Source organism: Megascapheus bottae, chromosome 7, assembly GCF_031878675.1.
Source record: "Megascapheus bottae isolate mThoBot1 chromosome 7, mThoBot2.hap1, whole genome shotgun sequence".
NCBI classification, from domain to species: Eukaryota; Metazoa; Chordata; class Mammalia; order Rodentia; family Geomyidae; genus Megascapheus; species Megascapheus bottae.
The window spans coordinates 7,117,263-7,142,127 of NC_143515.1; the positions used below are offsets into that span (position 1 = coordinate 7,117,263).

A 24,865-nucleotide genomic window follows, 5' to 3' on the forward strand; every position below is an offset into this window, starting at 1 on the left:
GACCATGAACAAAGCCATACTAAAGCTACTAGCACAACCATGCTCATTGCAGCATTATTTACCATAGCTAAGATATGGAACCAGTCCAGATACCCCTCAGTAGATGAATGGATCAAGAAAATGTGGCATATAAATACAGTGAAATTTTCTGCTGCTACCAGCTTACAAATGCTGCCCCATTCATAAGGAAATGGAAAGACGTGGAAAAAAAATCTTGTTAAGTGAACTAAGCCAGAACAAAAGAAACATAAACTCTGTGGTTTCCCTCATTTTAAATAAGTAGTATGTGTCTAGGATTTTCCTAGCAGAGGATCACAATAGCTGAATAGCTACGTACATATGACAATGTAAGATGATGCAAAGCAAAATGACCTCGAAGATAAGAAAACAAGAGATTTTTCTCTGTGGTTGTTGTTTTTAATGAACTATGTGAAGTTATTTTTCTTTTGTTTTTTCCCCCCTATGGTTTATCCCCTGTTATCACTGCTTGATTTTGGTCACTAGTGTACTATCTATATGTTTGTTTGAATTAGGGAAGGAAAGGGGAGCAACAAAATCATGAGACAAAGGACAAAGGGTGAGCCAATGCAACAGTGATATTCACAAGACATTATGTTGGAAATAAACTTTGCAACTTGGGAGGGGATGGGGGAAGGAAAGTAGGAGAAAAACGTGGGCAGAGGTGACAGTGTTCAAGAAGTAATGTACCATTATCTTACAAATGTAACTGTAACCCCTCTATACATCACCTTAACAATAAAATAAAAATTTAGAAGTGTGGAAGGAGGTAACAATGTTTGACAGTAAAAGTACTTACTACCTTATGTATGTAACTGTCCTCTGTATATCACCCTTACAATAAAATTAAATGTAAAAATAAAGATTTGAATGTAAATCTTGCAAAAAGATAAACTAAGGCTATATGTATTTTAAATGTACAGATGGAATGTTAAAAATTCAACTGTGACTGAATGAAGGTGAGGTTTAATGAAGTTTTCCAATAAAGGTAGGAACTCTTCACTTAGGGTCTTTGGCTTTAATCACAGAAGAAGAATTTATGGACAAGTCACAATGGTAAGAAAACTTGGCAGAGCTTTATTGAATAAGTAAAAAAGTAGGAAAGCAAAAAAAAAAAAAACAAACCAGACAAACAGAAGGGTAGGCGCACATTCTGACAGAGTGTGGGTGTCTTAGAGAGATAGAGACACAGGGAGACAGACATGCAGAGATACACACACACACACGCACACACACACAGGAATATACACACAAAAACACAGAGACACAGACCGAGAGAGATACACCTCTTGGTGGGCTGTTGGAGTATTAATAGGGCAAAGAAAGGGGAGTTGTCTTCAAAGTTATGTAAAGATAGGTGTTTTGTCTTTGTTCTAGTCACACCTGGAGTTACTTTTTGAGTTTCCTGGTAACATTGCCTCCTGCCATAAAACAGATCTTTATCCTTGAGATAAGGAGTCATCCTGCTATTTACATTTTGGCTTAAGTTTGGGGAAGCATTTTTGTCAGGAAGGTGTACATCCTGTCTGACAAATGTTACTTCTTGGGGTGAGGAATGCATCCTGATAGCTCTCTTTGAAACATAGATGGCACTTTTTTGTTTTTAAATACTATATTTCTGAGTTGCCTTCACCAGGCCTTAGTTTCCTTAAGTTATCCTGTTTCACAACCACACGAAACCATGATAAATAGAAACTCTTAGTCCCTCCTCATAAGCTTGATCTCTGTAAGAATCCATCCCAGGAGACTACATGGAGATAGTCACCTACAGGAGAAGGTTTATAAGGAGGTTTATTAGAGAGGCCATTTCCCACCACAGGAGAGGGAGGGATATGGCACCTTCCCTGTCCTGGAGGGTGTTCAAGGGCAGGGTGGAGTTCAGGTCTGGGAGAGGGAGGTCTGCACTGATGCAACTGGGAGCTACCAGCTGCCCCAGGAAATGTAATGGGAGGGGCTGAGGACCTGAGATGGGGGAATGCTAACAAGCTCAAACTGAGGCACGCTCAAGGAGAGGTCCTGCAAGATGCATCCCCCAAGGCAGAAAACAAAGGCCATTTTCCCAGTTTATGGCCTCTGGTCCTGCAGCAAAATTAACAACCACAATTTGCTCAAAGTAGAAAGTGGATTGGTTAAAGAAAATAATTAGGATTGCCTGAGTATTTCATACAGACAAGAATTTTCCATTGGTCCCACTGATTCAAAACTGTCTTTTCCCAGGGATCTAGACTTTACCGAAGTAGTTTCCTAAGGCCTAAGCTGTTTGTAGGAAGATGTTATATTAACTTTTAGGAAACTGAGTCGTGAAGGTATCCAAATAAACAAAGAGCAATAAACAATCAACCTCAACAGACCAGATCAATTTTAATGGAAAGTTGAAAAGGGATGATATGGTGGCCTGAGGAAAGTCAGTAAACACAAGGTGTATGTTGGGGGCAAGAGATAGAGGAGTAGCATGTAGCTGGAGAGTTGCAAGAAATGACAAGACAGGTTTTGAGAGTCTGTGGGCGTGCCTTGAGAGTTCATGATAATGGCCGGAAATGGCTTGTTTCCAGGAGTCTACTAGGCAGGTTAATGGCTCCAGTAGGTGTAGCTTGCATACAGGACTCAAGTACAGGATACCTGCAGAGCCAGGGTGGAAGGTGAGCTTTCACAGCTACATTAACAGATTGGGCTAGGATATAGTAATGCAGCTCTGAGTTACTAAATCAGGGCAGATTTCTATTGGCAACTATGAAAAGCCATTTCAAGAAGCTGACCTAGGAAACTGTGAGTAGGGGAAGGAGACGATTGTCTCTGAGGAGAGCAGCTCGTTCATCCCTCCAGCCCTGTCCCGATAGATGGAACCCATTTCATACCTTAGAAACGATATATATTTGGTTTCCATTCCTGTATCATAGAGGGAGATTTCAAAGTGGTGAAAAAAAAATGAAAGCTTATAGAAGTAATTTTGCCTCCTGGTATCTCAATGTGTCACCAGAGATTGGTGAAGGTTTGTGAAGTTCCCTTTTAAGAGTAGGGACTCTTCACTTAGATTCCTTGACTTTGGTCGCATAATAAGAATTTTTGGCTAGGTCATAATGGTAAGAAAACTTGACGGAGCTTTACTGAATGTATAAGTAAATGGGCAAGCAGGCAAAAGCAAACAGACAAGCAGAAAGTGAAGTATCATCCCTGTGGGACTCGAACCCACCACAATGACGTCACCAGCACTCAGTCAGTCCAGCTAGGAATCTTTGATTAGCTGTGCAGTGTCTATCCCCTACCATTGTGATGGCAGAGGACAGCCCGATCCTCAGAGGGGATGAGCTTATAAAGGCAAAACCAACACACTGGTGGTGTGTATGTGCAAGGAAGCAAGTTTACAGAAGCAGAATTAACAGTTAGTGTGACATTCCTGACTACTTTTCCTTCATTCAGTGTTGGGTTCTGGGTGTGGCAGGCATTTACTGAACAATTCATCTCCTTGATTAACCTTCTCTGTAACAAACTAAACTGATCTAACAAGTTGAAACATGTAACTGATTTACCTTAAATCTCTCTATTCCTAAAATTTCCTCCATTCTCCTTTGCAAGGTCAAGCTGCCCTTGGCCAGGCTACTTTGGTCCCTGCTGCTTTGGTCCCAATGGGGCCTCTTGAGAGGGTGGGGAGAGATACCTACAACAGAAGGGGTAAGGTGTTGTGCCCAGAATTCCCGTTCTCCATAGACCACCCAGGAGCCGAATCCAAAGTAAGAGCACAAGAGTCTTTATTGCAAGCTCGAGCCTGAACTGTCCAAATGACACCTGCACATGATTATAAAAATGAGCTGACTAAATCAATGGTCCAAGCATGTACTACTCTGTAGTTTCTCAGGAGGCTAAGATCTGAGGATGGAGATTTGAAGCCAGGCTAGGCAGGAAAAGTTGTGAGATTATTTTTTAATAATTGTATTTTATTTGTCCGGGTAATGTGTAGAGGGGTTACAGTTACATTCGTCAGGTAGTGGGTACATTATTTCTTGAATATTAATACCCCTTCCCATGTTTTTCTCCCAGTTTCCCTCTCCCTACCCCCTCCCAATCATCTTGTTTTTCTCCTCTTTCCTATTTCAAATAAACAAATAAATGTATATACAATATACCAGGCACCAAAGTCAGATATAGTAATCATGTGAGATAACCCATAAGGAAGAGAGAGAGAGAGAGAGAGAGAGAGAGAGAGAGAGAGAGAGAGAGAGAGAGAGAGAGAGAGAGAGAGAGAGAGAAAGAGAGAGAGAGAGCGAGCTCAGGCTAAGGACTAGCACATAAAATAAGTCAATGAATAATTCTTGTTTGGTTACAGAGCAGAGTAGACATACTTCCTGATACTTGAGACAACCACTTACCTCTTAATTTTTTTTATTTTAAATCATTTTGATTTTTATTAGATATTATGAAAGCCCAGCACAACTACGTTATGCAAGTTAGAATGTATCTTAAAATTCAGGTTTTTGATACGTAAAGACCCTCTCTATAGATGTGTTATTTAGCTACTTGTGAATATAAAATTGATAAGAATGGTGGTGAATTGTAATTTAAATTATAAAAACTTGGCTGGTGTAAAGCAAATCCCATAAAATTTGTCCAAGTTTGTATTTCATACTAGTGTTTAAATTAATAAATGTCCCCAATCTTGATTATTTTTACTTAAGGGGAATATTGTTTTATTAGAAAATATTATTTTCAGCATAGAGATGCAGAATTTTTTTGTTACTATGTAACTTGCAAGGGAGCATCTTCTATAGAGTGCTGGGTTATTGGTCAGAGGGTTATTTGCCATTGTTCCTTTTCTGCCATTTCTTGTTTGCGAATTGTACCTTGTGCTGCTTGCTGCATTTTCTCCAGTTTTTCCAGAGTCAGAGATTCCAAGGGTAAAGTTCTGGGTTTATACAGCACCATTGTGGTTATATCTTCCACAGAAAACTGCCCTATGTTAAATAAGAAATAATAATTAGAGGAAAATAGCCCCATTGTTTGGATTTACAGCTAGACTAAAGGTCTAAATACTTAAATCATTGTATATGAAAACTTCTTGTTTCTAGACTGTGTTTTGCTTGGAACCAGCAAAAGGAGGTAATTCATCTCATCTTAAGAAATTGAGGTTTTTCTGGGCTGCTAGCATAGACTAGTGGAATAGTGCTCACCTAGTGTGCACGAAGCCCTGGATTCGATTCCCCCATACCACATACACAGAAAAAGCCAGACGTGGTGGTGTGGCTCAAGCACTAGCCTTGTGAAAGCCCAAAGACAGTGCCCGCCCTGAGTTCAAGCTCCAGAACTGGCAAAAAGAGAGGGGGGGGAGAAGGAGAGGGAGAGAGAAGAAAGAAATTGAGGTTTTTATTTGGGCACTGATGTCTCACGCCTTTAATTCTACTTTTTTAGGAGGCTAAGCCCTGAAGATTGTGGTTTGAAGCCCGTCTGAGCAGGAAAGCCCATGAAATGCTCAGATAACCAGCAAAAAGCTGCAAGTGGAGCTGTAACTCAAGTGGTAGAATGCTAGCCTTGAGCACAAAAGCCCAGGGATAGTGTTTAGGTTCTGACTAAGGCCCCAAGAGACCTACACACAAAAAAAGAAATTGGGCTTTAAGGAAAACAAGTTTTTGAACTGTGTAAGACTATAAGCTATCAATAAGCTACAGTCTTTTGAGTTTAAAGGATTTTAGAATATATACAATGAACATTCTAAAGATAATATTAATATCTAAATTGCTGAATATTTATCTTAAACATTTAGTTTTTCTTACTGTTTGAGTTAGGTCATATTTTTCCCACCTCCAGACTTTAATGTGAATGTTATAAGTTACTACTTTCATTCAAAATCCTGTATCCTAATTTGCAATTGTGGTTAAAACAGTTATAAAGCAATAATGCTTATTTTGGTATTCTACTGGAAAAACGAGGCCTCTTTTATACCTACAGGTGAAAAGAATGTATAGAAAAGTAGACAGTGAATGAGACAAAAGAAAATATGAGGGCTGGGAGTTTGGCCTAGTGGTTAAAGTGCTTGCCTAGCATGCATGAAGACCCGGGTTCAATTCCTCAGTACCACACACATAGATAAAAGCCGGCTGAGGCTCAAGTGGTAGAGCTCTAGCCTTGAGAAAGTCCAAGGACAGTGCTCAGGCCCTGAGCTCAAGCCCAGGACTGGCAAAAAAAAAAAATAAGAAAATATGACTCAATACCTGCCAATAGTTAGATAGGGATGTCTACCTATCACTCCGTGGGGCTCTATTCTGTAAGTATTGGTAATATACATACCTTGTTTTAGAACTTCCCAGAACATTAACTTCACTTCTGCCATATCTTGGATACAGTAACTTTTTTCTGAATATTCTGGTGGTACTGTTGCAGCTTTAGGCATCCAATCTCAAATGATCAAGATGACTGAGAGTTTGATTCAAGCCTTTTCTGCTCTGGTCACCTGTGGCCCTTCTTCGGGCCTACTTACAGATACATCCCTTCGCCGACGGCTCAGCTGTTGTCCCGGGTAACAGTGGGAGCGAGTGGACCCCTCTTAATTTTTTAAAAAATATTTTCCTACCCATTTCCAAATGTCACAAGCTTATTATCCCTGCTTCTTGGTGGTATCAGTTTTAGTCATAATGTATAGAAATCCTTCTATGGAAGATCAAGTTTAAACATTCCTATATGTATCCACACACTTCTATCCATGTGCCCTCCCCAAATACTTACGTACTAATTTTGAATATATCATTACATTGAGTTAATATCATTGAACTCAGTGTAAACACTCCTCAACCTGGGCTACAGAGTAGCCTCAGATATTTTTTTCTTTTAAATACCTTAATGTTTTCTCTGGAATGGAGAATTGCTTTATTTTTCTAGTGTTTTAATCTTGCTTGTTTTTCTATGGCACTCACTGTACCCTCAAACTTTCCTTCGCAGCACAATCTCCTCCTAATTCAGTGGAGCATGCAGACATGTGCAAACTTGGCTTGTTTATTTCCCCTGGGCCTCTATCTGCTTCCTTCTTTCTTAAGATCTTCTTTTATCAGCCCACTTATTCTGATAGAGATCCCTGGCTCCAAAGAGACCACATCTTTCCCTTTCTTAGTTTAATCTCTTCCTTGAGCAGAGCACATTCTTTACTCCATCTCCCCTCTTCCTTTCCATTCTTCCTTCTTCCTTCCCTCCCCAACTTGGATTTGAAACTATGGTTTGCTCTTGCTAGGCAAGTGCTTATTACCACGTTAGCACTCCCTATAACTTTTGTATTTTAATTTTTCAGATATGATCTCACATTTGCCCAGGTCCATTCTTAAACCATGAACCTTTTTCTTTTCTTAATTGCTGGTTTTTTGTTTTTGTTTTTTTGCCAGTCCTGGCTTGAACTCAGGGCCTTGGATTTTCTCAAGGCTAGAGCTCTACCACTTGAGCCACAGAAAACCTTCTGGCTTTTTTCTATGTATGTGGTACCAAGGAATGGAACCCAGGTCTTTGTGTGTGCTAGGGAAGCACTCTACCACTAGGCCAAACTCCTGCCCCCCCCTTTTTTTGCAAGTCCCAGGACTCATACTTGGGCATTGTCCTTGGGCATTTCTCATGGCTAGTGCTCTACCACTTGAGCCACAGCATCACTTCTGGCTTTTTCTATGTATGTGGTACCTAGGAATCAAACCTGGGTCTTCATGCTTGCTAGGCAAGCACTCTATCACTAGGCAATGCTCCCCCGCCTCAAACCCTGAATCTTTTTTTTTTCTTTTTTTTTTTTGTAATTAGTAAAAGGGTTACATGATATTTGCCAGATAGAAGGTGCATTAATTCACATACATTGATACCCTTTCACATGTCTTGGTACCTGTTTCCCTCCCCCCCCCACACCCCCCACCTGTCTTGGTTTTCCCCCCTTCCCTATCAAATTTCAAATATCCAAATACAAATAAATTCAATATATCAGATAACAAAGTGAGATACTATACCAATATGAGATAACCAAGGGACAGCAAAGGAGATGAGAGACAACATAGTACATTAGGGACAACAATCATTCATTATATGGCTTTTGTTTCACTATCCTGGAGGTCCTTTCAATTAGCTTCACATTATATGTCCTTATGTATCAAGATTTTGCTCTATTGCAAATCTCTGCTAGTAGAGCCCAAGGTTTCTACTGATTATGACGAATGAGGGAAACCATTGAGCCTAAGTTCCTTTGAGTCTGGCTTACTTCACTTAATATGATTTTTTCTAAGTCTTTCCATTTCCTAACAAATGGGGCGATGTCATTCTTTCTGACAGCAGCATAGAATTCCATTGTGTACAAATACCACAACTTGTTGATCCACTCATCAACTGAGGGACATCTAGGTTGGTTCCATATCTTTGCTATGGTGAATAGTGCTGCAATGAACATTGTTGTGCTAGTGAAACCCTGAATCTTTATATCAGCTTCCCACACAGCTGAGATTACAAAATGTGTGCCACCTTGTCCAACTTGATTTCATTAACTCTCTATTAATTTCTCCAGTGAAGTAGATGGAAATAAATCTTCTTTATCTAATCCTTGCTTTAATCCTACTCCTGTACTCAGTAATACAGTTAGTTATATTGCAGGATAGGAGTTTGACAGGGGAACTTCATGAAGTTAAAAGCATTGCTCTGAAATGACTTCTGGTTCACTGTGCTGTTATAGAGAAGGGCAAGGCTACTGTAGGGCTCTTTCATCCTTAGAGTGTAAGCAGCCTTACCTCCATGTATGGCAGCATATAGAATCTTATGTTTTTCCTGTCCTTGTCAAAGCAACTTTTAGTTTTGCCTGAGCTCAGTCAATGTGTATCCTTTTGTATCTGTCATCCTCAGTAGCATTATTGGTAATCATTTACTTGACTCACTATCTTATAATTTCCTTTTACTTCTGAGTAGTACTGAAAGCACTACAACTTGATTATCTACTCACTGGTTGATAGAAATGCAGACTCTTTCTACCTTTGGTATATTATGAAGTGTTATTGGTGGGCGTGATCATTTTCTACAAGTCATTTTGTCGAATTTGTTTCTAAGGCATTCAGAGAGAGAAAAATGTTAGAAAAGTAATTGTCAACAAAATAAGTGTACATTTTTACATGTATCTCCTTATTTCTTTGGAAGTATTCCAATGACTCCAAACATGATTAATCTGCTATTTTATGCAAAAACCTGCCTGTATGATCCAAGAATCCAAGAAAGTATTTTCTAAGCTCATTGACCAATGTCAGTAAGTACTCTTTGGCAAAATATTGATTTTGTTTAAAAATTATATTTTATTATCTTTATTTAACTATATTTTTCATAAAGGAATTACTGTTGAACACATAAGTTTCTAAGCACAATACATCTTTTTTGGGGGCCAGTCCTGGGGCTTGAACTCAGGGCCTGGACACTGTCCTTAAGCTTTCTCAAGGCTAGTGCTCTACCACTTAAGCCACAGCACTGCTTCAAGCTATTTCTGTGTAGTGGTACCAAAGAATGAAACCCAGGGCTTTGTTCATGCTAGGCAAGTACTCTACCACTAGGCCACACTCCCAGCCCCAGAACAATACATCCTGACCCTTTCATCACTCTCCCCCAACCCTTCCAAACAAGTCCTTCACAAGAACTTGAGTCTGAAGTCCCACCTTAAACCTAATGAGTTGTCATTTCTACAAGAAGGTGATTAAGCTTAGGAGATGTAATCTTCGTATTTTAATTACCAACCCAGGTGATCCTGATGTTGCATCAAAGTGTGCAATGAATCGATTTCAGCCTTTATATCATTACATAATGCCTAGATGGCCAAGGGTGTTCCAGCCTGGGTGATGATGCACTGGAAAATTAAGAGAGCTCTGGTGAAGTAGCTCAGATTTCTCCAGGACAATTTGTTCAAGAATTATTGTGAAGCTTGAAGATCAAGTCTGGCTGGCACCATCTATGCCACATGGCAGATGTGGAGTATGGCATCTTGTCTACATGGTAGGAGAAGGTGAAGCTTCAGTCTCCCAAGTGTTGGGCGTGCCTGAATCCCTGGAGGCCTGTGTGGGGACTTGGATAATGGGTTACTAAACCTGTCAGTCAAATGCCTGAGACTGGGAGTTTCCTGTGACCCTGTGACCTGACCTGACTCTATTTGGGCCCAGATCAGCTCAGGCACCATTTAGCCATGCTACATGGCTCTGTGTTCATGTCCTGTCTCCTGTCTCCCGACTGTTCTTCAGGAAATGGCATCCCATTTCAGATCTCCATTGGGGCTGGTTTGTTGCTACTGTTTGTGTCCTTTCTTTCCTCTGGAGCCTTCATGGCCCTCTTTCCTAGCAGTGTTAAGTATACTTGCTGGCTGCTGGTCTTTGAGACAGAAGTTTGCCATGAAGTTATCAGTCTTTTAATAAAGACTTCCCATTTGACTTCACAAAATGCGGCTTCTCCATTTTCTCACTGTTCAGCAGCTGTTGCTGATTTCTCACACAGTGTTTCATAATATCCCAGCTTCAACTGAATTTAAAAACCAAGAGTGTCATGATTTCCAGTTCTGGTACTGAATATCACAATTTAAATCTACTCTATTTATCTCCTTCTCCTGAAAAGGCACAAAAGCTGATGTTATTAATAAAAAATGATCAAACTAAGAAAAATGTAAAAACCTCATCCTAGCACACTGCCTACTCTTCTAAGAATAATCTCATTCTCTATAAGTACAATTGGCTTGTATTTACTGCTTGCTGTAAATTTGTAGGAAAGAAAGAGTAAATGATTTTAGTTCAGTATAGGTGCAAATGACATCTATCTGGTAGAAAATACAGTATCTACAATTAGTAATTTGTGAACTGGAAGCACACATACAAATGGAAGAAACCAAAGTGGTAAAACTCTGCTTCATAAAAATATAGGATTGGGGTACGAGAATATTGCTTTAGGCCATAGACATGCATTATTCTGGCAAGAATGTTAAAACATTTATAAGAGGAACTTGTAGTGCTAGTGTGAAGTGAAATAAAATAAAGGAGTGGGCAGAAGAATAAAGAGAGTAATAGGGGAGAATTTGATCTATATGATCTATATGGATATATATGTATCTAGATAGATAGATAGATAGATAGATAGATAGATAGATAGATAGATAGGAGAATGGAACTAGGAAAATTGAAGGGAGAGTGAGGTTGGGAGAGATCGCAAGAATTATAAAAGGGGTAACACTGATCAGAATGCATTGCACTCATAAGCTGACATGTTGAATTGAAATCCCTTTGTACAACTACTCAAAGATAATAATAAGAAAGATAATAAAAGTAACTAAAATTAAATTAAAAATTTAAAAGATAATAAAACTCTTAGCAACAAAAAATTAATGCTTTATTAACATGAATTATTAAATACAGTCTTTGTTTTCAGTGCTAGGAAGAAGATGCATCCTCTACAGTCCCTCGGCCCAGTTGTTTGTGAGTTACCAGGAAATATCTTCAGGTCTAGCAGCCATTTGTTCTCTAGCATAGTTTAAATGGTTCTAATCATTCTACTTCTGCTAGAATCCCAAACCCTCTTGCCTGGAATGCTGGTCCCCCTACAACAATCACTTGCTAAAGATCCAAGGGAACGGAGTTGTTCAATTCATGTTGGCCTGGAATTCCTGCTACTCAAATGTAAGAATCCGTTCTATAGACAGAAAAAAATCAGGTGTGGACCAGGCCATGTTCTTCTGTGGTTTCATATACCATAAACATATGCTCATCCCCTCTACTTCTGAGTTCAGTGGCCTTGGCTTCTTTACCTACAAGATGAGATGATGACAGCAGCTCTGCTCACCTCTGAGCACCAATGTGAAAACATACAAATAAAATGTCAAGAACTAGAAAATCTGACACACAGTCTTCTGACCAAGATGCCTCCCACAAGCTGAGTTCAAACCTTTATATCTAATGTGAAGTTAACATTGTGTTGTTTCCCCAGGTCTGAAGTGAGGAAAATGGGCTGATCCTTCTTGGAGGAGGCAATAAACCAGCCTGGGAACTCCACAGACTCAAAGGTGGAGGTTCTACCTACCATGCTGCGGAAAAATAGGTAGGGTTTCACCGGCTCAGCTAGATTATATAGGTCTGAAATGTTTCCTTCCTGAAATGTAAAAGAAGAAAAAGAGGTTGTTTGATATATTCAGTTATTTGTACAAGATAGTAAGTATTCCAAAGTTCAGAAAGCTTTACCCATCCATTGAAATATGACAAGCAAAATTCATTTCAAAGGAAGAGAAGACTGAAGACACAAACAATTTCACTTTCCCAAGCTCATCCGACAACCCAGAGAGATCACAAGAGTACCAGGAGCAGCTTCATACATAAGCAAATATACTTCAACAACAAACTACTATTCTTCCCACAAAAGAAATGCAAGGACCCAGATGAAAACTTGCAGAAAAAAGCCTAGAACTTTCCTTACCAAGTCTCACAATGATACTCTGTAAGGGCATCTGGTAAGACAAAAGACAGCCAGGATTTCGTGAAGGGGTGCATGTGTGTGTATGTGTGTGTGTACACTATTTTGGACCAATTACTGATCAGGTGAGAAAGATCACCACCATAAAAATGATAGAAGAATGTGTAGCATATCAAAAGATGAGCCAAAGAAACCAAGAAAAAGAGCAATTAGAAAATACCTTCTCTATTATATATAGAAGTGTATAATGCATGTGTATATTTTTTACATAGGTGTAACATTGTAAATTTTGGTAAAATGAGTTTTTTTAAGTAAATTACAATACATACAAGATCTCAGGAGAGACACAAGGTAGTCTGTAATTCAGCCACATTCTAGCCTAAGTGAGAGAATTCTTCTACTATAAGGTTTCTTCACTCAGCTAATGACTTCCATTTATCTTGTTCTTTGGGTAGCTTCATCTTTAAGAGTCATCCAACTCTTCTATTCCACTTAAACTTTTAAATTCCCTACCCTCAAAAAGTTGATTAGAAATGAATTTCCACATACCATGCTATAGCTTGGGTGTCTAGGAATAGATGATGATATATCTGCAGCTCTATCTGCAGCTCCTCCCTGAGGAAGACTGAGAAACAAATGCTGTCTACACTCACCAACTTACCAGCATTTCCTAGCCATTCTCTTTGCTTTCAGGTACTCCATTGATTTTGCTTTCTGGACTTAATCATTTCTACCAGATTATTTGCTTTCATTAATATCATCTTAGTAGTAATCATGTTCATTTAGAGATAGGAAGATATTCTGAGGAAAACATCATTTAGTGATTTCATCATTGTGCCAACAATAGAAAATATGCTTACACAAACACAGCTTCCTCATTAGGTGAGTTGTGTGCAGTGTCCGCTGTTGAGGAAAGCGTTGTTACGTAGCACATGACTGTATTACCTACCATCAAGTCAGTGCCCTTTGCAGAAAACTCCTTGAAATAGTTGCCAATATTTGCTAGCTATCATCTTTATTTCCCCACAATTTCTTCCTTACACTCAGTCCATCTAGGCTTCCACCACTGTATTAACATTCTTCTCACTAAGGTCCCCCAAGACTGCCCATTCCCAAATGCAATGGCCAAGTCTCAGTCTTTTCATTTATTTATTTTTTGGTCAGGCATGGGGCTTGAACTCTGGGCCTATACACTGTCCCTGAGCTCTTCAGCTCAAAACTACCACCCTATCCCCAGAGCCACAATGTCCCTTCCAGTTTTCTAGTGGTTAACTGGAGATAAGAATATCATGAGCTTTAGGGCCCGGCTTAGAACCACGACCTTAAGATTTCTGCCTCCTGAGTAGCTAGGATTACAGGCATGAGCCACTGCACCCAGCTTCCAACTCTAAGTCTTTCTCTGAGGACAAAAGTACATTGAGTGAAATTTCATGTAGGATAGAACTGAAAATGTACTTCATCTGATGGAGGATGGCACTCATACTGTCAGAAAATCTTACTATCTTCAGTGAAAATAGTTCGAGAGTCTGAGTCCTGTGGACTTTCACCCTTTCCTCCCTCTCCCAAGTTTGGGTTCCTCCTGGAACAAGAGAAATCCTTTTAGACTTAAGTCCATTCATATAAGTCTTCTGTTCAAGTTATTCTGAGTTTGTCATTTCACGTAGATCACAAGGCTCAGTCCTTACAGAAGATGGCAAGGCTGTTTTCAGACTGCTTTTAGCTCTCTGAAATTCTCCTTAGTCCATTCACTTCTGCATAGGTGTTTACACTGGTCATTGAACTTGCCTTATTCACACACCCTGCAGACTCACTGTCCTGCTTCCTTCTACTCTGCCAAAATTCCACCTCAGAGACATGTGTTATACCATTTGTCATTGAAATCTGACCCAGATTTCTGGCAGCCCCTCTCTTTATTCTGTTCTGATTTGTTTTGTTGGTTTGCTTTAGAAGGAATAATCCTCTTTAATGTATTACAAATCTACCTATTATTATGTTTATTATTTCCTATTTCTGTTCTTCCCTAGAATCTAAGGCCAGGGCTCTTTACCATTCTATGTAGAATTATGTCTCAAGTTCCAATTCAGTGTTGGAAACCACTTAAGTACTCACACATTTTCAGATTGAATTGCATCTAATGGAATTAAATGAACTAAAATAAACTTTATGGAACAAAAATATATGTACATATATATACTATATATGTATATGCTTTATATGTATGTCTAAATATATACATGTTTATACATATTTAGATATATATCTACATAAAACAAAAAAGGCTTAGGAATTAGGATTATAAAGATTGATATTTCAGAATATGCTATAGCATGATAATTTAGCAGATAAGGCGGAAATGTGGTGATGAACTGGGAAACTGTACCAAGAAATTCTACAGCATAGCACAAACAAACAAAAAAATAGTGAAATGATAGAAAGTATAACACTAGGTGAGATATTATGAAACACTGAAGTGAAATCTAAGAGATAAAGCAAAGCCAAAGAGAGAACATACTTAGAAAAACAATCCAGAGGACATCTTGAAATGAGAGAAAGGCAGAAGTCCTCAACTGTTGAGAGACAGGATAAACTAATGCCTGTTTTATGCACATGACACAAAAGGAACTTACAAATAAATATGATTAGGAAAATAAGAATACTCTTTTCATTCTAAAATTAGATCTCCTTCCAAATAAAGTTTCAAATGTCACTGACCTTCAGCTGTAATGTGGGCTGTCCCCCAAGAGCCTCACAACACAGGCACATATCTGGATTCTTGATTCCCAAATAAATGGGAGTCCCTTTGTTTTTCTCAAGGAACTCTGGGTATTTGCATGGGATGACAGTAACTGTAACTGTAAAAATAAGAGAAGAAGGTTTTATTTCCCTTTCGAATCAGAAGAACTGAATAGTCCTATTAATTCTACCTGATTTAGCAGGGCCGTATTAGCTTCTAAATGAGACCCATCAAATAGCCAGTTACCACATCCATCCAGTCATTGATCCATCCACCCCATATAACAACCACTGCCCTACTAAGCAAAGCACAGAGTTAAATAGATGGCACATCCATCTTGCCCTTCAGATTTTCACACCCATGCTCAAACACCTGGATACTGAGAAGCTTCTACCTCAAGAAGCTCCTCTGATCTTTGGAGAATTCTGTCTATTAGCATGTTCTGCCTAATGTGATATTGAAATTCACTTTCCTATGCATTCACCCATCTGCAACCTTGAGATCATGTAGAGCATGGTATTCCTCTGCCACAGGAAAAACCAGCAGCTTTGGATAAATAAACGCATCTCCATTATTTCCAAGAACACTCCTCCACCATGTCTGATTCCTTTAGTCTCATCTATGAAAAACTATTCACTGATTTCTCTTTTTAAAAAGGGTGAGCAGGGCACAGTGGCTCACACCTGTAATCCTAGCTATTCAGGAGGCTGAGACCTAAGGATCAAGGTTCAAAGCCAGCCCAGGCACTAAAGTCTGTGAGACTCTTTTCTCCAATGAACCACTAGAAAACCAGAAGTGGTGCTGTGGCTCAAGGGATAAGGTGGGAGCCTTTAGCTGAAGAGCTCAGGGACAAGATTCAGGCCCAGAGTTCAAGCCCCATGACCAAAAACAAAAAAGGTGAATATCTCCCTAGCAGATAGTCTCCACTTTTTTTTTTTTTGGCCAGTCCTGAGGCTAGAACTCAGGGCCTGAGCACTGTCCTTTGGCTTTCTCAAGGCTAGCACTCTACCACTTGAGCCACAGCACCACTTCTGGCTTTTTCTGTGTGTGTGATACTGAGGAATCGAGCCCAGGGTTTCATGCAGGCTAGGCAAACACTCTACCATTAGGCCACACTCCCATCCCTCTCCACCTTGTTTGGACATGTACTTATTATACTTACCTTCATGGGTTACAATGAGATGATTTTAGGCATGGATATATACTATGTGATATTAATCAAATCCAGGTAATTTAAATATTCACTATGTCATAAATTTGCTATTTATTTGTGGGGGAAACATCATTGTGAAACATACATTACTGTTTACTACAGTTCCCCTACTGAACAACAGCTCATTAGCACTTATGCTTTAACAAAAGGCCATGCCAACATGAACGTCAAGCAGCCACAGGACCACGACTCACCGGAATTCACGTGGTTACTCCGTGGAACTGACACCAGGTTCTCATCCTGAAGGATCCACACCTGCTGGTCTACATCTGAGACTTTCACACTATCAGGAGTATGTCTGGGAGCTGTATAAATGAAATAAACAACCCAGACGCATGAAGGGCAAGATTACTTTCTAGACAGCAAGAGAAAACTCACCCAACCCAGGCCTTCAGTAAGGAAGATCAGATCACCAGGACAGATGTCACAGCATTTCCACAGCACCTCTGTGCCAGGCACACTTGTTCTCTCTGCAGCCAGCTGTGTTTAGCTTAACGCTAGGGCCTGAAGCTAAAGGAGCGCATGAGCAATGGTTCTCTCTATAAGTTCAAGGCCCATTCACAGGTGCACAGCATCAGGGGATAAGAATCATTCACAGAGAAGGAGAAAGAACGCTGAGGGGTCCAGTGGACCTAGCTCTGAGTAGAGTATGAATAGTTCAGACCTCCAAAACCCCATTAAATATTACCTCCTATGTCAGACATAGTGAGATTGTCTTAGCACCTAGGGAGACAATAATGAGAGAGATGAGTCTCAGGAGACACTTTTTTTCATTTTTTCCATATATATTTTTATTGTAATGAATAGAAGGGTTACATTATATTCACCAGATAGAAGGTGCATTAATTCACATACATTGATACCCTTTCTCATGTCTTGGTCGCCATTTCCCTCCCCCAACCCCCGCCCCTCATCTTGTTTTCCCCCTTTCCCTATCCTATTTCAAATAAGCATATATACAATATATCAGATAACAAGGTGAAATACTGTAACAATATGAGATAACCAGGGGACAGCAAAAGAGATGAGAGATAACATAGTACATTAAGGACAACAATCACTCATTATATGGCTTTTGTTTCTTTATGTTGGAGGTCCTTTCATTTAGCATCATTCTATATGGCCTTATGTATCTAGGTTTTGTTCTATTGTAAATCTCTGCTAGTAGAGCCCAAGGTTTCTACTGATTATGACAAATGAGGGAAACCATTGAACCTATGTTCCTTTGAGTCTGGCTGACTTCACTTAATATGATTTTTCTAAGTCTTTCAGGAGACCTTTTTAGACCTTCCCAGGACCCTGGGGCCCTCAAGCTCTCATTCTACATTAGGAGCTGGGATGCTTGGCCTAAGGTGAGGACCTGCAAGTTTGAGTTACCTCTGGATAAAACTTCAACCCTATCTAAGACACGGGAGAACATGCAGAATTTTCCTCCCGGAGAACATGCAGAATTTTCCTCCCCGAAGTTTTCCTCCACCAACATTATCCCTCTAGAAACTCCAAGGCCAAGCGTGACATTTGATGATTGCAGTCCACAGGCTCCGGATTCTTTAGGCTCCTTCTCCCAGTAGCCCCTCCCCCCATGCCCAGCTGTTTGTGCCCTAGGGGTAAGGGAAAGTTCTATGCCAAGCAGCTCTTTCAGAATCCCAGCAACTCTTAAAAGAGAGACTTCAAGTCCCACACAGGCCAAGATTCGCAATCCCCCCCCCTCACCCCCAGGCATGACCCTCTCCTTTCACTGAGCCTCAAAGTGCAGAAGGATCCAGCAAAGGGCTATACCTTACAAGGAAGTCCAAGGCACTGGAACACTGCGCCCAGCAGCTTCTCTGAGAAGTGGTGGGTTCGGTGCTTATGGACTGGGCATTTATCTGTATGAGAAAGAAGGGAGGCACCAGCTTCTTCCCTGGGGTGTGACAAAACACGAACGAAATCCAGTTTCTCCTTCCGAAAGGTCCCAGGAAGCTTAGATGAAGCAATCTCAAAGTCGGCACAAGTCTGACTCGTCTTGGCTCCCTGAGACAAACGCTGAGCAAGGCCCAAATCAGCCACTAGGGACCAGCTGATGAGAGGCCTTAGGGTTCTCACACAGGGAAAACGAAGGGACTTCCCCAACATTCAGCTCTCTTATGTGACTCCAGTTAGGAATGGAAATACCAGGCAACGTCATGACTGAGATGCTAAGAGGAGTTGACCTTTCACAGTCAGGTTAAAGGCATCCAAACAGCCTCCTTGCTCAGTCCTTAACACTTTCTACCTTATTTCCTTTCTGGCCTAACAAGCCTTCATCCTATTACTTATATACTTATAAGTATAAGTTTATATACTTATAAACTCAAGTTTGACAATGTTCCTTGTCTTGAAGTCCTTTTGCTCAATTGATGATCCTCTCTATTATGTATCTGCTGACGTATCTCCTTTCTTAGTTTGCTAGCCAAAATCATCATCATAATCATCATCATAATAATGACAGCATCTAAAATGCCCTGTTATCTGGCTTCTAAATCTTTTTGGTCTTATTTAAGTAGGATCCTGTCTAGAAAACAGAACTTGTGCTGCCAATTACAAACAAAGAGAACTAAATAGAATGAACTGATGTACTAATGTTGAAAGGCTAAAGAATAAAAAGAAAGCTGAGCACCAGTGGCTCACATCTGTATTCTTATCTACTTAGGAAGCTGAGATCTGAGGACTGAGGTTCAAATAAGGAAGGCAGACAATGGAAAAAGATTCTTATCTCTAATTAACAGCAAAACCTAGACTGGAGGCATGGCTGAAGAGGTAGAGCACCCACTGTGATCCAAAAAGCCACGCAAGAGTTCTAGGACCTGAGTTGAAGCCTCAATATTGGTATTAAAATACACACACACACACACACACACACACACACACACACAGAGCGAGAGAGAGAGAGAGAGAGAGAGAGAAAGAGAGAGAGGGGGGAGGGGAGAAACAGGAATTATTTCCATGGTATCCTAAATAGTTAGCAACTATGGGGCAAAAACTACTGAAGAATGATAGGACTGATTCAGGAAAGGGGCCATCTTTGACCAAACTGATGCTCAGATCCCTATAAAGAGTATGAAGTCTGGTAGATGCATGGGTCACAAAGATGGAGAAGAGGTGTTAATTAGCAGATATTCAGAGGGCTCGTGTGACACCACCTGGAGGACTGTATTTTCATTGATCCAAAGGCCTCTAGGTATGGCTTAACATTTTCATGCCCAGATGAAGACTGCAAAGCCTTCATGTCTGGGGTATGTGCTCTGCCCCTCCCCTCCAGCCCTTCTCCAGATACCCAGCACCAGTAGCCATTGTAAAATCCCCAGTTTACACTTTAGTATGAATAAAAGACGTTAAATTAGTGTTAATAGAAATAGGCTAGGTACTTCATCAGTACAAAGAGGCTCATTTAGCTCACAGTCTTGCGGCTGAAATCCAAGAGCAGGGGAACCTTGTTGATTCGGCCTCTGGTAAAAGCCTCATGGCAGATGGCAATGAAGGACTACAACAGGAGCTGTAGAAAGCAATTTCACGGTGAGAAGCCAGCGTGGGAGAAGCCGGCTCTTTCATGGCGACAATGTCACAGGAACTAACTTGGATTCCACAAAAGCTATGCTTATCCTTTCATTGGGCATTGCATTAAAGAATCTAATCACCTCATTAAAGGCCCACCAGTTCCTAGGAAACACAAATAACTACACTTACAACACATGAATTCCTCAAGAGACAGACTCAAAACAGATCCAAAATATAGCAACAAGGGGTGATGACAAAGGCAAAGTTGGTTTGATCATTGAATGGTACAGAGACCTGGTAGAACGGCCCAGAACGTTTCTCTAAAGAAATGGTGGAAATAGATTATTTTAGATTTATAAGGTGATTTGGGAGTTTTCCTCATTGGGTTGAAATTAATACATACATATATATATATATATATTACAAATACATAATGCTGAGCTTTACTTGAGACTAGTACTGTTGATGCTAAGTACAAGTGGAAATACCATAGTTTTGCTATGCTAACACAATACAGTTACCTGATCCTTTCTGTTGATATTATCATGTGAAATAATGTCCTTGTTCTGCATCAAATGTGGCTTAACCTGAATTCTAGTAAGCCCTCACAAGGCAACATTTCTTAGATCTCTCAGTCCAGGTTCTCAATTTCAAGCTCTGAAATGCTATCATCAACATTTTTTTAAGGTTTGGTAATTAGACTTGCTAATTTACTCATCTCATATGCTAATGACCATGTTAAAGCTTGCAAACCATCCTTCATATACTATCTTGGTTGTTCCAATTTAATACTAGTGATTTTGAATGAGATATTATTTTCATTACACTAATTTTTGATTGCTATTTCCTGTATTGTTTAAAATGGATCAAAAATGTAAGTCTATTGCTGGAGATTATGCCTTTATTGCTACACCTTAATTAATAATCTGTAAAGCTTCCCTCAAAATGTGACAGGCCATCAAAGGAAACCAAGTGTGAGAGAGTGTCATCATTCACCACGAGGAGAATCTCTAGAATCTGTTTATAAATGCCCAGTCTATAACTCCTTATTCACAGAACCAGAATGATAATCAAAACCAATAGAACAGAGGGGCCTGTGAAGCAGTGTGTCTCAACATACTAGCCAGCTACACAGAATCAAATAAATACAGAACCAGACAGCATCTATAACTACCATTCCAAATCCAGCCTTTTTTTTTTCTGGGGTGCTCACAAAAGTCATATGGGTGTCCAGAGAGTATCAAATCCACTGTTGTTTGCTTGCTGTCAAGAGCTAACTAGAACATGGCTGGCAGTCTGATTGGGGATGCTACTGGAAAGGCATCACCATTTTATTTCTGCAGTACTGACAGGGAAACATGACATGTACCAGAATCACAGAGTTCATTTATATACTCTAGTAGACTTGAGGAAAGCTCAGTAGCATTCCTGGGGCAGCCTCAGTATAGCCTTTGCCCAATAGGTATAAAATGATGTGGTTAGAAAGGTGAAAAGACCTTTGTTTCTCCTCCCCTCAAGTAGCCAAGCCTGTGGTCTAACCTAAGCCTGTGCTTTATGCTTCCGTGGGGGGTTGATCCATCACATCTTCTTCTTTAATGTCCTCTATCTGCTTCACATGAAAATGTAGAACAAATGATCAAAAATAACCTCAAAGCTACTCAACAATATGGCAGAAATAAATAAAAGAAGCATGAGGAAGATTTTAATAGGTGGACTTGGTGGCACACACCTCTAAACTCAGTTCTCAGGAGGCTGAGTTCGGAGTATCATAAGTTCAAAGCCACCTTGTGGAAAGACCATACCTCAAAACAAAATAAAAGAATGTGACAGCTCTTCAGCTCAATGCTACCTCCCTATCCTTGAGTGAAACCCCACTTTCATTTTTCTAGAGGTTAATTGGAGATAAGAGTCTCAGGTCCTTTTAGTGCCTGGGCTGGCTTTGAACCTTGATCCTCAGGTCTCAGCCTCCTGAGTAGCTAGGATTATAGGACTGAGCCACCTTGCTTGGCTGAAAACTCTAAGCTTTTGTCTGCATCTCAAACACACACACACACACACACACACCACACATATACACATATACACACATGCACACACACACATACACATATCACACATACACACATAAAAGCAAAGTTCATCAAATTAAAGAATTTTATAGAAAAGCTGAAAAAAATACATGCCCATGAAAGAAAATAGAAAGTCAGTCTTCTCGGGAGAAAATAATTTCAACATATTCACTAAATAAATAATTTATATCTTAAGTGTTTTGATAGTTTCTACTAATTGGTAGGAAAAAGTAAATAACCACCTTTCAGAAAAAAATGGGCAATAAATATAAAATGGGCAATAAATATAAAAAGTATTTTGCCAGATAGGGTATATAAATTTCTAATTAATCCAAATAACTATACTTAATGACACTAAAGATTAGCAAAATGTAAATCACAGCAATGAAGGAGGCTAAGTTTCCACCTACTAGGAAGGCACAGATTAAGGTGGCAGGCAACAGAGTGAGGAAAAACTTCCTCTTCACATGAGTAATTGTGCAAATCAGTTCATCCTCCTTCTGGAAAGCAGTGCAAATTTAAATGTGCATATTCTTGGCTTAATAATGCGACTTACAAGACTACTACTTTAAGCTACTTCCAGCTTCAAATTCTAGACAAGCCCTATGCAAAGGTGCTAACACAATTATTTTATTTCCTAAACTTTCAGCAAGAAACTTGAGCTTGCTTCTAATAGTGCATTTATTTTTAAAATAACTCCATGCTTAAAATAACTCTGGGCAGTTCTTGGCGGGGAAAATGTGTTTTTAACAAAAACATTTTGAAGTCTCCTCTAATTCTTAACTGTCACCATCAGTGAGAGACTATTCCCATGAGTAAGTGGCATAAATATAGGAATGTTTATTACTTTTCTTCTAAGAGGCCCTTCTTCATTTTTTTTTCTTGTGCAGGTCCTAGAGCTTGAATCCAGAGCCTAGGTATTGTCCCTAAGCTTTGTTACTCAAGACTACCACTTGAGCCACAGCTCCAAAATTCTGGCATTTTCGGGGACAGCTAATTGGAGGAAGAGTCTCAGTGACTTTCCTGTCAGGACTCGCTTGGAACCAGTATCCGTAGATCTCAGCCTCCTGAGTAGCTAGGATTCCGGGCATGAGCTACCAGAGCCTAGGTGATTCTTTTTGATATCCTGGATATTATTTACACCAGTGCACTAGGTTTCACTGACAACTGCCATTGCAGCTCCATTACTAGTACACAGTCTTATTCATTCCCAGCACTTGATGCTCAGGAATTTGATGTGGTCATTCTCTGCAGAAGGTGCCTCGAAGCATTTCTTCACAATAATTCTACTCAAGTGTTATGAACTGGAGTATGAGTCATAAATTCTGCTGACTTACAAATTCACAGTATCACACTTCATTTTGTTAATTAGTGGATATCACCATTTTTATAACTGCTCTCATGACGGCTTCCTGTCTAGCAATCACAGTATTCCAAAATGGTTCTTTTTCTTCATTGCTTTATGTCCACAGCATAGGTCTGACAGCTTCCGCACAAGCTAGTAATTATGTTATAATGCCTCGAGCTATTAGTTGTGGTACCCTGTAACCAGTAGCTGGAGTTTAATCAAGTAAATAAGAATCAAGTTGATTCATAAGTGGAAGTTAGATCTAAATTATAAAACATAGGTAGGGCTAGGAGTTTGGCCTAGTGATAGAGTGTTTGCCTAGCATGCACGAAGATCTGGGTTCAATTCCTTGGTACCACATACATAGAAAAAAGCCAGAAGGTTGTTCTGTGGCTCAAGTGGTAGAGTTCTAGCCTTGAGAAAGCCCAAGGACAGTGCTCAGGCTCTGAGCTCAAGCCCAGAACTGGCAACAATAAAAAAATAAAAATAAAACATAGATGAACGCACACATAGAGTCATATCCATATACACACAAATTGATTAAAACGAATTACATACACTGGGCTGGATTCCCATGCTCTAACTCCTTTGAACAATTACATGACAGTTTAAAAAAACTGAAGAGGGTGCTCGCTTCGGCAGCACATATACTAAAATTGGAACGATACAGAGAAAATTAGCATGGCCCCTGTGCAAGGATGACACGCAAATTCGTGAAGCGTTCCATATTTTTATATATACACAATGGAATTCTACATAGCCAACAGACAAGATAAAATAATGGCATTCGCAGGGAAGTGGATGAATCTAGAGCGAATCATGTTGAGTGAGACAAGTCAAGACCTAAGGAACAAAAGGTGCATGGTATCCTTAATATGCGGCTATTAAATCCAAAGAGTACAAGAGCGAGGACTCAATAACTGCATACCCAAAGCTATGGACATGGTAATGGAAATATAAACATAACTATATAGACATAAAAACCTATGACTCTATAGACATAATGTTTTATTTCATAAATTAATATGTTTCTATGACATACAAACCCTTAGCCTAATTGTGATTAAGTTCTAAATACTAAGTCCCAGTGATTGTAAATAGAGATTCCCTCCTTGAACACTTGGCAAAAAAATAAAATAAAAATAAAATAAAATAAAATATGATGTAAAAATCAACATTAATAAATTCTTAAAAAAAAACTGAAGAGGCTAAAGCATGTTTAGTCTGAAAAGGATGAGGCTTGCTGAGAGAATAGCCACGGCGGCGAGAGAGCGGGTGGATCATTATGATTTTTTTTTTCCAGTCCTGGGCTTGAGCTCAGGGCTTGAGCACTGTCCCTGGACTTTCTCAAGGCTAGAGCTCTACCATTTGAGCCTCAGCACCACTTCCGGCTTTTTGCTATGTATATGGGGTACCGAGGAATTGAACCCGGGTCTTGGTGCATGCTAGGCAAGCACTCTACCACTAGGCCAAACTCCCGGCCCCCGATCATTATGATCTTAACAATCAGTGGACATATGTGAAAATGAAGCTAAATAACTTGAGGAGATGGA

General features: G+C 39.8%; 1 protein-coding gene, 1 non-coding gene and 1 pseudogene across 2 annotated transcripts; 1 reads left to right on the top strand and 2 right to left on the bottom strand.

The window, feature by feature from the left end:
* Positions 1-4,797: 4,797 nt before the first annotated feature.
* Positions 4,798-6,337, bottom strand: LOC150060228 (BBSome-interacting protein 1 pseudogene; annotated as a pseudogene).
* Positions 6,338-10,440: 4,103 nt separating this feature from the next.
* On the bottom strand, positions 10,441-19,949 carry Il36g (interleukin 36 gamma). Its single transcript, XM_090336834.1, has 6 exons — positions 19,798-19,949; positions 17,757-17,980; positions 16,574-16,684; positions 15,145-15,284; positions 11,911-12,114; positions 10,441-10,500 (listed from the first exon to the last, which is right to left on the bottom strand). Exons 1-6 carry the CDS (start codon positions 19,947-19,949, stop codon positions 10,441-10,443), a joined length of 891 nt encoding a protein of 296 aa, XP_090192960.1.
* Positions 19,950-23,938: 3,989 nt separating this feature from the next.
* On the top strand, positions 23,939-24,045 carry LOC150060230 (U6 spliceosomal RNA). The gene has a single exon (XR_016536306.1). It is a non-coding gene; the product is annotated as a U6 spliceosomal RNA (small nuclear RNA).
* The last annotated feature ends 820 nt before the right edge of the window (positions 24,046-24,865 follow it).